This window comes from Cetorhinus maximus, chromosome 27 (assembly GCF_964194155.1).
Source record: "Cetorhinus maximus chromosome 27, sCetMax3.hap1.1, whole genome shotgun sequence".
NCBI lineage: Eukaryota > Metazoa > Chordata > Chondrichthyes > Lamniformes > Cetorhinidae > Cetorhinus > Cetorhinus maximus.
Window position 1 is genome coordinate 2,987,138 of NC_135905.1, and position 15,057 is coordinate 3,002,194.

Below are 15,057 nucleotides of genomic sequence, written 5' to 3' on the forward strand. Positions count from 1 at the left end.
TTATTTCATGTTCCAATGGAAAAAAGAAATTATAAATCAAGAATAAAAGCATTTTTGGTAAACTTTGTACCTTTCAGGCACTTACACTCCATAGACAGCCCAGAAGACGGTACTTTGCAAGTACTTTTTCTGTGTTTTTTTTAAAGAGGTGATGATGTAATTCTTGGGAGAGTTCTGCTTTTATGTTAAATGCATTGCACGGTGTTTGAAAAGAACACGTCACTCCTTTACATACAACACAAAAATGTACTGAGTTGGAGCCATAGCACACCCATCCACACCTCTGTCATACTGTGTTTCTCCTTTAGGAATAAATAATGAACGGAGCATTATTAATCTATGGGGAATGTCTACAACCATCTACTAAATACAGCTTCAAACGCACAGGAGCAGCAGGCAGTTCTGTAGAATATTTCGCTAGAATTAAGGCTTACTTTACTGCTCTTTTTCATGCATATATAACGTGTTGGGTTAAAAACAGCTTTGGGGACAGAATCACTAGCAGTTTTCATGCAAAGCAGAGAAGCTTCGTCAAACTCCTCATTTCCGAAAGTATCAAAGGATTTTTTTTTCAAAGGATTTTTTCCTCCATGAAATGTTATAACCACATCACAGCCACTCGGGTTCCAGGCTGACCTGGTGCCAAACATCACCGACTATTTTTGAACACACTAGCACCTGCTGCTTGCTCTCAAACTTTGTGTTTAATGTTCGAGGAGCTTAACAGCTTTTATTTATATATATGTTTAAAACTTAGTGGTTAATCTCTCCACCTCCTTTTTTCCTGTAACGTTTCAAAGGTTGAAAGAACTATTCGCAGCTTCTTGAAATTTCAAATGCCCGTGTGAAATGGCGACTAGAATTCGGCAACTCGTTGTGTTCTTCTAGCATTTAAACTGTGACCACTGATCAGAAAATCACCCCGTCACTGACACAGCTTGAAACGTGATGCTTTCGCATGTCGCGTCACTCCCGGGGAAAGCACGTCCGGAAAGCACGGTAAAGGATTCCTTTACCTACTGGAATGGCAGTGACTGGGATGGGAGCGACTGGGATGGGGGTGAATGGGATGGGAGTGATGGAGATGCGAGTGACTTGGATGGGAATGAAAGGGGTGGGAGTGATGGGGATGCGAGTGACTTGGATGGGAATGAAAGGGGTGGGAGTGATGGGGATGCGAGTGACTGGGATAGGGGTGAATGGGATGGGAATGAATGGGATGGGAATGAATGGGATGGGAATGAATGGGAGGGGAGTTACTGCATTGAGAGTTAATGGGAGGGGGTGAATGGGATGGGAGTGACTGGGATGGGAGTGACTGGGATGGGAGTGAATGGCGAATGGGATGGGGGCGAATGGGATGGGGGCGAATGGGATGGGGGTGAATGGGGTGGAAGTGAATGGGGTGGAAATGACTGGGATGGGTGTGACTGGGATGGGAGTGACTGGGGATGGGTGTGACTGGGATGGGAGTGACTGGGATGGGAGTGACTGGGATGGGAGTGACTGGGATGGGTGTGACTGGGATGGGTGTGACTGGGATGGGTGTGAATGGGATAGGTGTGACTGGGATGGGTGTGACTGGGATGGGTGTGACTGGGATGGGTGTGACTGGGATGGGTGTGAATGGGATAGGTGTGAATGGGATAGGTGTGACTGGAATGGGAGTGACTGGGATGGGTGTGACTGGGATGGGTGTTACGGGGATGGGTGTGAATGGGATGGGAGTGAATGGGATGGGAGTGACTGGGATGGGAGTGAATGGGATGGGAGTGAATGGGATGGGAGTGAATGGGATGGGAGTGACTGGGATGGGTGTGAATGGGATGGGAGTGAATGGGATGGGAATCTAATTCTAAGAAGTCACAGTGTTTCATTTTACAGTTTCTTTTGAGCTACAATAATTGGACAAACAAAACGCTTTGTGAAATAATAAGGTACATAACATCAAAAAGATAATTTGAAAAGAGAAAAGCTTGTTTTCTGGTCCTGAATCATAGTCGATATGAACTAAAATCACAAGTGGCTCTCAGTTCCCACTCCCCTGGGTCGAAGGTACAATGGTAGCAAAACACAATGGTCTCTACACAGTCCCTGTTCAAGGCTCTGATCTGGTTACTTCCTCATGTGCAATTCATCCTGAAATTTTGTGCTGGTATATCGAGCGTGAAAACCTTTCTTATTGATAGTGTCGTCAGTGTGGAATCGAATCATTATCGAGTCTCCTGCAGAATAGATCTCCTCTGGGGGCTAAGGAAACAGAAATGAGAATTAATTTGATCAATTCAATAGAGCTAACTGAAGAAATCTGAGGATTATCAGATCAGGCATGATCTCATTGAATGACGGAGCAGACTCGATGGGCCGAATGGCCTACTCCTGCTCCTACATCTTATGGTCACAAGCCAGGTGTCTACTCATGGAGGAATTATGTTAAGCCGGTTTCCTGTATGTATTTTGTGCTATAATTAAGGTCAGGGATATTAGTGACAGAGATTGAACACAAGTCCCAGAGCAGAAAGATCCAAACTCTTCCATTCGCTATTTCTGATTGAAATCAAAAGTGGAATGTGATGGAATACTCTCCACTTGCCTGGATGAGCACAGCTCCCGCAGCACTCAAGAAGCTGGACATCATCCAGGACAAAGCAGCCCGCTTAATTGGCACCACATCCACAAACATTCACTCCCTACTCCACAGTAGCAGCAGTGTGTACCATCTACAAGATGCACTGCAGGAATTCACCAGGGCTCCTTAGACAGCAACTTCTGAACCCACTAACCTCAAGAAGGACAAAGGCAGCAGACACATGGGAACACCACCACCTGGAAGTTCCCCTCCAAGTCACTCACCATCCTGACTTGGAAATATATCGCCGTTCCTTCACTGTCGCTGGGTCAAAATCCTGGAACTCCCTCCCTAACAGCACTGTGGATGTACTTACACCACATGGACTGCAGCGGTTCAAGAAGGCAGCTCACCGCCACCTTCTCAAGGGCAACTGGGGATGGGCAATAAATGCTGGACTAGTCAGCGAAGCCCCCTTTAATATCCCACCCTGTCTAATCCCACTCTCCCCTCACTCCCCACACCCTTTAATATCCCACCCAGTCTAATCCCACTCTCCCCTCACTCCCCACACCCTTTAATATCCCACCCAATCTAATCCTGCTCTCCCTACACCCTTTAATATCTGAGCTGGTCTAATTCCGCTCTCCCTCTGAGTCCTCACACCCTTTAATATCCACCCAGTCTAATTCGACTCTCCTGTAGGTGATTACTCAGTCTGGTGTAAGGGTCCAAAGACTGTAATGTGTACTTTTTACCTCTGCTATTTGATCCAAATAGCGTGTAGAGTGCAAGCATTGAGGACATTAAACAAGGACAGGATTAACAGATAAATATGCTGCTGTCATTGCCCAATCTGCGAAAGCCATAGCAGAGACGGTGGGTGCTGAGACCAATACAAATCATCTTCTGCACAGAGAGAGGATTAAACCATGTGACAGCAGTGTGTGCCTCAGTAATGACACAGACAGTGGTGTGTGTGTCTCAGGAATAACACAGACAGCCGTGTGTGGGTTTCTCAGTAATAACACAGACAGTGTGTGATTCTCACCGTAATAAAACAGGCAGCCGGGCATGAGATGCAGTAATAACACAGACAGCGGTGTCAGTGTCTTAGTAATAACACAGACTGTGGTGTGTGTGTCTCAGTAATGACACAGACTGTGGTGTCAGTGTCTCAGTAATAATACAGACTGTGGTGTGTGTGTCTCAGGAATAACATAGACAGCCGTGTGTGGATTTCTCAGTAAAAACACACAGCCGTGTGAATGTCTCAGTAATAATAGAGTGCAGTGTATGTGTCTCAGTAATCACACAGAGAGCAGTTCCAATGTCTCAGTAATAACACACACAGCAGTGCGTGTGTTCTGGTAATAAGACAGATAGCAGAGTATGTGTCTCAGTACTAACAGAGACAGTGCCACAGTAATAACACAGGCAGTGGTGTGCGTGTCTCAGTAATAACACAGATAGTGGTATCAGTGTCTCAGTAATAACACAGACAAGTGGTGTGTAAGAATACAGCAGCAGTATATCTCAGTAAGAACACAGGCAGTGGTATGTGTGTCAGTAATAAGAGACAAGTGGTGTGTGTGTCTCAGTAATAACACAGAAACAATGTATGAGTCTCAGTAATCACACAGGCAGCAGTGTGTGTATCTAAGTAATAACACAGACATCATCTACCAGCCTCTGAGGTGGTGCTTCACTCTCTTGTTTACGAACTGATCCTATCACTGCCAGTCATTTCTGAAGCCTTACCCCTGATCCACAGAATCTCCCCAGTCTTGGGGCAACACTGTCATGACCATCGTACAGCTCCATGTAATCATATCCACAGTCATCCTCCTCTTCGATTTCAAACGTCTGAAATATCAGCTCCACCCCATAACCGTTCTCTGCCACGATCACCCAGTCACAGTGCGACTGCCCGGGGTAGTTATTGTCTCCGAACTGTGCGTGCGAGTACAGATGTTTGGTTCTGACCTCGGCTTTCAGATGTCCTCCGCACTCTGAAAAGCGACAAATTGTTGGATTGAGTAAAGGCAAGGACAAAACGCTCCATCATGTATTCACCTCGCAGTCCAGGAACATCATCAAACCATTACCTCCCCTTCTGCATTTCACAAATTACCTGCCCATTGAATCTGGTACTGTGAATGGAACACAGGCCACTCAGATAGCGCAATGTTAACAGCTAATGCTCGCCACTCAGATAAACTCTGTCCCTCGATCACCAAGACACAGGCCAGGCCTAAATTCAGAAGAACATGACAACTCTGGGTGAGTTTTTGGATCAGTTAATGCTGGATTAGAAATGTGGACCATGTCCATTCGCGAGTGTGCCCAGACAGTTCAAACGCATTCCACACTCCAGCCAGGTACATACTGTTCTACCCAAGGGTGTGACAGTGCAGGAACCTCTCGTCAACCAATAAACATCTCAGCAAAGGCGAGTTGGTTCAGAAGGTCAGGAGGCTGCGTTTACAGCGAGGGTTACAATGCAGACTGACACCGAAAGGCGCTCAGTGCAAAAAGGGCAGGGTTTGGTGTGCTGACAGTCAGGTCTCTACCTCCAACCTTGGCAGTGTTGGAGCCTGCAGCCGGCTGCTGGGGGAGATTAGAGTGATATTGAGGGTGGAAATGGGGAGTGTGTGAAAAACGGATCTGCTAATTTGAACTATCTCAGGAGGCTGGCCTGATATTCTGGGAGTCAGTGCTGGTCCTTAGAGTACAAGACTCATGACTGACTAAGAAAACACATGGAAGAGAAGGAAGTTTGTTGATGACAGGACAGTTTGACGGACCCTCTGATGAAGATAGTGTTCATTGTCTGAGTTGCAGTCACTGCGCTCACCTGTGCTGTGTTTAGCCTGAAAGCCTTTCCTCTGGACTGAAGCATCCGACAGGAATTTGATGAACATTTTGTTCCCTGTGCTGACAACCGCTTCTGGTTTCCTGCTCCCACAGTAACGCCCCAGGATGGACGACTTCTCATTGGACCCATCGTAAATCTCCAGATGATCATAAATGCATTCTTGATGCTGTTCAATTTCAAACTCGTTGAAGGCCTATTGGGCAAAAGTTCAAAGGGTTTAGTCCCACCGCTAATGGGAAAAGACTCAATCCCAGTTCCCCGAGAGAACAGGTTCCTTCTAATCTCAAATCTTTCTTCAAACAGTGACGGCTGCCACCAACTACGTCAATGGAATATTATCCAACTTCCCAAACCACCTCACCAATGGGATTGCCAACAGCTCCAAGCCAAGGACCCAGATGGGGAGAAGCTCCAACTTTATTTCCTGTCCCTGTCCTTTGTAAACAGAAGGAGCATGTCCACGCATTGCACCTTTCCCAACTAAAACAAAAGCTTGGGAGACAGCCATTCCCTGGTTCATTCCCCATGGCAATGCCTTGACCAGAGTCGACCTGCCTGGTTTGAATTTAAACAAAGCTTGGCAGTTTACTCTTCCCTGGTGCATTCTACATGGCAGCGCCTCTACCAAACAGAATCCACTTGTCAACCAACACTCTTCTCATGCAGTATAAATTGTTGTTCCCTTTAGATTTGGTATTCTCGCAAATCTGTCCTGATGAGTGCAAGATGAAAAGCTTTGACAGCATGTCTCTTTTCACAGCGAAACATTATTTACTGTAGAACTCGTACCACCAGAGGGGGAGATTTTTACCCCATCTAAAGCAGGTCCAGAGATGAAACAGCAGCACCCAGTTCCCAACCCCAGGATCAATGGCAATGGTGTTATTTATTTTAAAAATTCATTCACGGGATGTGGGCTTCGCTGGCTGGTCCAGCATTTATTGCCCATCCCTAGTTGCCCTTGAGAAGGTGGTGGTGAGCTGCCTTCTTGAACTGCTGCAGTCCCTGTGGTGTAGGTACACCCACAGTGCTGTTAGGGAGGGAGGTCCAGGATTTTTACCCAGGAACTTGAGCATCTCAGTATACCAGTATTCAAGGGAATACTGCACTGTCAGTCTTTCAGGCAGGATATTAAACTCTGGCATCTCTCAATGTAAGAGATCCTGTGACATTATTTGAAGAACAGAATTCTCCCCGGAGTCCTGGCCAATAGTTATCCCTCAATCAACATCATTAAAGCAGATTATCGAGTCATTATCACATTGCTGATCGTGGGAGCTTGCTGTGCGCATATTGGCTGCTAGATTACAACAGTGACTACATTTTGATAAGAAATTACAGAATCATAGAATAGAACAGCACAATAGGAGGCCATTCACTCAGTAGCAACTCTTTCCTAGAACAATCCAGTTAGTTCCACTGCCCCTGTTCTTTCCCCATGTTCCTACAATGTTTTCCTCTTCAAGTATTTATCCAATTCCTTTCTGAAGGCTTCTATTGAATCTATATTTACCACACTCTCAGACAGAGCGTCCCAAATCCTAACCAATTGCTGCATAAACAGGTTTTCCCATCTTGTTTCTGGTTCTTTTTCATCTTCCATCTCTGCCCTCTGGTTATCAAGGCTTCAGCTATTGGAGGTTCCTCTTGATTCACTCTGAAAACTCTCCATGATTTTAAACACCTCAATTTAATCTCCTCTTACCCTTCTCTGCTCCAAGGAGAACAATCCCAGTTTCTCTACTCTCTCCATGTGAGTGTCATCCCTCACCACAGGGACCGTTCCGGTAAACCTTCCCTGCACCCTCTCCAAAGTCCTTCCCAAAGTGACATGCCCAGGTTTGGACGCGGTACCCCAGCGAGGGCTGAGACCCTGTTTTCTCCAGGTTTCACATCCTTCCTGACTTCTGTACCTCGTGCCTTCACTCAAAAACTTAATTGGCTGCAAAGCATTTTGGGACATCCTGAAATTATGAAAGGCACTATATAAATGCAAAACATTCACTCCCTCTATGCACAGTAGCAGCAGTGTGTACCATCTACAAGATGCACTGCAGGAATTCACCAAGGCTCCTTCGACAGCACCTTCCAAACCTACAACCCCTACCATTGACAAGGGCAAGGGCAGCAGATAGATGGGAACACCACCACCTGGAAGTTCCCCTCCAAGCCACTCACCATCCTGACTTGGAAATATATCGCCGTTCCTTCACTGTCACTGGGTCAAAATCCTGGAACTCCCTCCAAACAGCACTGTGGGTGTACCTACACCACATGGACTGCAGCGGTTTAAGAAGGCAGCTCACCACCACCTTCACAAGGGCAACTAGGGATGGGCAATGCCACAGATATCCCGTGAATTAATAAAAAAGTTTTCCTTTCTTTCTGATTCACATCTGGAGTTGAACACCAGCTCAGCATAAAATGGAAACATTTACCAGCTTGACTCTGTGTCCAGAGGTGGCGGAGATGACCCAGGTGCACTCCTTGCGACTGGGGTACTTGTCAGGCCAGTTTGGACTGGCGATCTCTCCCTCAGAGCTGCTGATTTTGTGCTCACAGCCAGCTGTAGGGGAAGTAGTGGAAGGTTTTTGATGAAAATCATGCAGGCTTTACATAAATTCAATTTAGAACTTCAACATTTTAGCACATAGACAGCAGAGTGACACAGTCAGTTACCTGCTGGAGTCCATTCTGGCCTCAGAGATCTCTGCAACCTCCCATTGTCCAGCAGAGTCTCAGTGAGCTACTTCATCGAGAAGAGCATCACACGTGTTCATTCCCACCCCAGAGTGTTCCAGTAATAGAGGTTCACACTGAGGCACGCTCACACACACCAACACTCACACCAAAACTCACACACACCAACACTCTCACACACCAACACTCACACACACCAACACTCACACCCTCACACCAACACTCACACACACCAACATTCACACACCAACACACACACACCAACACTCACACACACCAACACTCATACACACCAACATTCACACACCAACACTCACACACCAACACTCATACACACCAACACTCGTACACACCAACACACGCCCAACACTCGCACACCAACACTCACACCAACACTCATACACACCAACATTCACACATCAACACTCATACACACCAACACACGCCCAACACTCATACACCAACATTCACACACCAACACTCACACCAACACTCATACACACCAACACACGCCCAACACTCGCACACCAACACTCACACCAACACTCATACACACCAACATTCACACACCAACACTCGTACACACCAACACACGCCCAACACTCGCACACCAACACTCACACCAACACTCATACACACCAACATTCACACACCAACACTCATACACACCAACACACGCCCAACACTCATACACCAACATTCACACACCAACACTCACACCAACACTCATACACACCAAAACACACCCAACACTCGCACACTAACACTCACACACCAACACTCACACACACCAACACTCACACACACCAACACTCACACACACCAACACTCACACACACCAACACTCACACACACCAACACTCACACACACCAACACTCACACACACCAACACTCACACACACCAACACTCGCATACACCAACACTCGCACACACCAACACTCGCACACACCAACACTCGCACACACCAACACTCGCACACACCAACACTCGCACACACCAACACTCGCACACACCAACACTCGCACACACCAACACTCGCACACACCAACACTCGCACACCAACACACGCCCCAACACTCGCACACCAACACTCGCGCACACCAACACTCGCACACACCAACACTCGCACACACCAACACTCGCACACACCAACACTCGCACACACCAACACTCGCACACACCAACACACGCCCCAACACTCGCACACCAACACACGCCCCAACACTCGCACACCAACACTCACACACACCAACACTCACACACACCAACACTCACACACACCAACACTCGCACACCAACACACGCCCCAACACTCGCACACCAACACTCGCACACACCAACACTCACACACCAACACACGCCCCAACACTCGCACACCAACACTCATACACACCAACACACCCACACTCACACAAACACACACAACACACTCAAACCAATACTCATACGCACACACCAAACTCACTCACACACCAACACACCCACACACCAGCACAATCACCAACGCACACTGACACACGAACACACACAGCAACACTAACACACTGACACACACACTAACACCCACACACTAACGCTCATACACCCACACACACACCAACACTCACACACACCAACACACACACTAGGGTCCTGAATCTTAATTAAAGAAACTACGATGGTATGAGGCGCGAGTTGGCTATGGTGGATTGGGAAATGTTACTTAAAGGGATGAAGGTGGATAAACAATGGCAAACATTCAAAGAGCGCATGGGTGAACTGCAACAATTGTTTATTCCTACAACAAAAACAAAAATACCTGGAAAAACTCAGCAGGTCTGACAGCATCTGCGGAGAGGGACACAGTTAACGTTTCGAGTCCGTATGACTCTTCATCAGAACTAAGACATATAGAAATGAGATGAAATATAAGCTGGTAGAAGGGGGTGGGACAGGTAGAGCTCGATAGGGGGTCAGTGATAGGTGGAGGCCAAGAAGAGATTGCCAAAGATGTCATAGACAAAAGGACAAAGGGGTGTTGACGGTGGTGATATTATCTAAGGAATGTGCTAATGGGGACATTAAGGGTAGAAAGCAGGACAAGCTAGTGGCAGATGGCCCTAGTGGGGGTGGGGTGGGGACAAGGGATCGAAATGGGCTAAAATGGAGATGAAACAATAGATCGAAATAAATTTAAAAATAGGAGGAAAAAGAAAAATATATTTGTAAAAAAATGATAAATTATTGGAAAAGGGGGGATCGGAAAGGGGGTGGGGATGGAGGAGAGACTTCATGATTAAGTCCGGAAGGCTGTAAAGTGCCTAGTCGGAAGATGAGGTGCTGTTCCTCCAGTTTGCGTTGAGCTTCACTGGAACAATGCAGCAAGCCAAGGACAGACGTGGGCCTGAGAGCAGGGTGGAGTGTTGAAATTGCAAGCGACAGGGAGGTCTGGGTCATGCTTGCGGACAGACCGAAGGTGTTCCGCAAAGCGGCCACCCAGTCTGCGTTTGGTCTCTCCAATGTAGAGGAGACCACATTGTTTATTCCTGTCTGGCACAAAAGGAAACAGGAAAGGTGGCCAAACCAAGGGAAATTAGAGATAGTATTAGATCCAAGGAAGAGACAAAGAAATTGGCTAAAAAAAAAACAGGCCTGAGGATTGGGAGCAGTTTAGAATTCAGCAAAGGAGGACCAAGGATTGATTAAGAAAGGGAAACTAGAGTACGAGAGTAAGCTTGTGGGGAACATAAAAACTGACTGTAAAAATTTCTATAGGTATGTGAAGAAAAAAGTTGTAGGTCAGAAACAGGGGAATTTATAATGGGGAACAATGAAATGGCTGACCAACTAAATACATACTTTGGTTCTGTCTTCACAAAGGAGGACACTAATAACATACCAGAAATGTTGGGGAACACAGGGTTTAGTGAGAGAGATGAACTGAAATAAATCAATATTAGTAGGGAAATGATCACAGAATCACGGTGCAGAAGAGGCCCTTCGGCCCATCGAGTCTGCACCGACACGTGAGAAACACCTGACCTACCTACCTAATCCCATTTACCAGCACTTGGCCCATAGCCTTGAATGTTATGACGTGCCAAGTGCTCATCCAAAGGATGTGAGGCAACCCGCCTCCACCAACCTCCCAGCGCATTCCAGACCCTCACCACCCTCTGGGTCAAAAAGTTTTTCCTCACATCCTCCCCTAAACCTCCTGCCCCTCACCTTGAACTTATGCCCCCTCGTGACTGACTCTTCAACTAAGGGGAACAGCTGCTCCCTATCCACCCTGTCCATGCCCCTCATAATCTTGTACACCTCGATCAGGTCGCCCCTCAGTCTTCTCTGCTTCAACGAAAACAACCCAAGTCTATCCAACCTCTCTTCATAACTTAAATATTTCATCCCAGGCAACATCCTGGTGAATCTCCTCTGCACCCCCTCCAGTGCCATCACATCCTTCCTATAATGTGGCGACCAGAACTGTACACAGTACTCCAGCTGTGACCTCACTAAGGTTCTATACAACTCCAACATGACCTCCCTACTTTTGCAATCTATGCCTCGATTGACAAAGGCAAGTGTCCCGTATGCCTTTTTCACCACCCCACTAACATGCCCCTCCACCTTCAGAGATCTATGGACACACACGCCAAGGTCCCTTTGTTCCTCAGAACTTCCTAGTGTCATGCCATTCATTGAATACTTCCTTGTCAAATTACTCCTTCCAAAGTGTATCACCTCACACTTTTCAGGGTTAAATTCCATCTGCCATCTATTTGCCCATTTGACCATCCCGTCTATATCTTCCTGTAGCCCAAGACACTCAACCTCACTGTTAACCACCCAGCCAAGCTTTGTGTCATTCACAAACTTACTAATCCTACCCCCCACATAGTCATCTATGTCGTTTATATAAATGATGAATAATAGGGGACCCAGCACAGATCCCTGTGGTACGCTACTGGACACTGGCTTACAGTCACTAAAGCATCCTTCTGTCATTGCCCTCTGTCTCCTACAACTAAGCCAATTTTGAATCCACCCTTTATCCCATGTGCCTTTGCCTTCTTTATAAGTCTCCCATGTGGGACCTTGTCAAAGGCTTTGCTGAAATCCATATAAACTACATCAACTGCACTACCCTCATCTACACAGCTGGTCACCTCCTCAAAAAATTCAATCAAATGTGTTAGGCATGACCTCCCTCTGACAAAGCCATGCTGACTATCCATGATCAAACCTTGCCTCTCCAAGTGGAGATAGATACTCTCCTTCAGAATTTTCTCGAATAGTTTCCCTATCACTGATGTGAGACTCACTGGCCTGTAGTTCCCTGGCTTATCTCTACAATCCTTCTTGAATAGCGGAACCGCATTAGCTGTTCTCCAGTCCTCTGGCACCTCCCCCGTGGCCAGAGAGGTATTAAAAATTTGGGTCAGAGCCCCTGCGATCTCCTCCCTTGCCTCCCTCAGCAGTCTGGGACACAAATCATCCCGACCTGGAGATTTGTCCACTTTTAAGCCTGCCAACACCTCCAATACCTTGTCACTTCCTATATCAATTTGCTTAAGAACCTCGCAGTCTCTCTCCCCGAGTTCGATACCTTCAACCTCATTCTCTTGGGTGAAGACGGACGTGAAGTATTCATTCAACACTCTAGCGATGTCCTCTGGCTCCGCCCATAGATTGCCCCCTTGGTCCCTTATGGGCCCTACTCTTTCCCTGGTTATCCTCTTCCCATTGATATACTTACAGAATATCTTGGGATTTTCCCTACTTTTACCAGCCAGAGCTTTCTCATATCCCCTCTTTGCTCTCCTAATAGCTTTCTTAAGCTCCACCCTGCACTTTCCGTACTCCACTAATGCCTCTGCTGATTTGCTTCCCTTGTACCTGCTAAAAGCCTCTCTTTTCCTTCTCATCGTAACCTGAATATCTCTGGTCATCCATGGTTCTCTGGGCTTGTTACTCCTTCCTATCACCCTAGAGGGAACATGTTGAGCCTGTTCCCTCCCCATTTCCTTATTGAACACCCTCCACTGTTCCTGTGTAGATTTCCCCACAAGTAACTGTTCCCAGTCTACCTTGGCCAGATCCTGCCTTATTTTACTAAAATCCACTCTCCCCCAATCCAAAACATTTTTTTGCAACTTGTCTATTTCTTTGTCCATAACAAGCATCAAGCAAATGAAGAGTCTGTTGAAGAGTCATACGGACTCGAAACGTTAACTGTGTTCCTCTCCGCAGATGCTGTCAGACCTGCTGAGTTTTTACGGGTGTTCTTGTTTGTGTTTTGGATTTCCAGCATCCGCAGTTTTTTGCTTTTATCAAGCAAATGATGTTGGGGAAATTGATGGGATTGAAGGCCGATAAATCCCCAGGGCCTGATAATTTACATGTCTAAGAGTACTTAAGGATGTGGCCCTAGAAATAGTGGTGGTCATCTTCCGAGATTCTATAGACTCTGGAACAGTTCCTACAGGTTGGAGGGTGGCTAATGTAACCCCACTATTTAAAAAGGGAGGAGGAGAGAAAACAGGGAATTATAGACCAGTCAGCCTGACGTCAGTAGTGGGGAAAATTCTAGAGCCCATTATAAAAGATTTTATAGCTGAGCACGTGGAAAACAGTGGCAGAATTGGACAGAGTCAGCATGGATTTACGAAAGGGAAATAATGCTTGACAAATCTACTGGAATTTTTTGAGGATGTAACTAGTAGAGTTGATGAGGGGGAGCCAGTGGATGTGGTTTATTTGGACTTTCAGAAGGCTTTTGACAAAGTCCCACATAAGAGCTCAACGTGTAATATTAAAGCGCATGGGATTAGGGGTAGTGTATTGAGATGGATATAAAACTGGTTGGCAGACAGGAAACAAAGAGTAGGAATAAACGGGTCTTTTTCCGAATGGCAGGCAGTGACTAGTGGGGTACCGCTGGGATCGGTGCTGGGACCCCAGTTATTCACAATATATATTAATGATTTAGATGAGGGAACTAAATGTAATATCTCCAAATTTGCAGATGACACAAAGCTGGGTGGGAGGGTGAGCTGTGAGGAGGATGCAGAGATGCTTCAGTGTGATTTGGACAAGCTGAGTGAGTGGACAAATGCATGGCAGATGCAATATAATGTGGATAAATGTGAGGTTATCCATTTTGGTAGCAAAAACAGGAAGGCAGATTATTATCTGAATGGCTATAAATTGAGAGGAGGAAATGTGCAACGAGACCTGGGTGTCCTTGTACACCAGTCGCTGAAGGTAAGCATGCAGGTGCAGCAGGCGGTAAAGAAGGCAAATGGTATGTTGGCCTTCATAGCCAGAGGATTTGAGTACAGGAACAGGGATGTCTTGCTGCAATTGTACAGGGCCTTGGTGAGACCACACCTGGAATATTGTGTGCAGTTTTGGTCTCCTTATCTGAGGAAGGATGTTCTTGCTATAGAGGGAGTGCAGTGAAGGTTTACCAGACTGATTCCTGGGATGGCGGGACTGACATATGAGGAGAGATTGAGTCGATTAGGATTATATTCGCTGGAGTTCAGAAGAATGAGGGGGGATTTCATAGAAACCTATAAAATTCTAACAGGACTAGACAGGGTAGATGCAGGAAGGATGTTCCTGATGGTGGGGGTGTCCAGAACACAGTCTGAGGATATGGGGTAGACCATTTAGGACTGAGATGAGGAGAAATTTCTTCACCCAGAGAGTGGTGAGCCTGTGGAATTCACTACCACAGAAAGTAAACATTGTATGTTTTCAAGAAGGAGTTAGATATAGCTCTTGGGGCGAAAGGGAGCAAAGGGTATGGGGAGAAAGCGGGAGCTGGCTATTGAGTTGGATGATCAGCCATGATCATAATGAATGGCGGAGCAGGCTCGAAGGGCCGAATGGTCTACTCCTAGTTTCTATGTTTCTACACA

At 46.5% G+C, this 15,057-nt stretch overlaps 1 protein-coding gene across 1 annotated transcript in view; it reads right to left on the reverse strand.

The window, feature by feature from the left end:
• Positions 1-1,383: 1,383 nt before the first annotated feature.
• The window catches only part of LOC144668481 (tolloid-like protein 2), a 177,359-nt gene continuing 163,685 nt past the window's right edge, over positions 1,384-15,057 (reverse strand). The window contains exons 18-21 of the mRNA XM_078530514.1: positions 7,886-8,013; positions 5,427-5,640; positions 4,331-4,581; positions 1,384-2,250 (exon numbers count right to left, since the gene is read on the reverse strand). Coding sequence (XP_078386640.1) covers positions 2,116-2,250; positions 4,331-4,581; positions 5,427-5,640; positions 7,886-8,013 — 728 coding nt within the window. The 3' untranslated portion in view covers positions 1,384-2,115. The remainder of the gene's footprint in view (positions 2,251-4,330; positions 4,582-5,426; positions 5,641-7,885; positions 8,014-15,057) is intronic.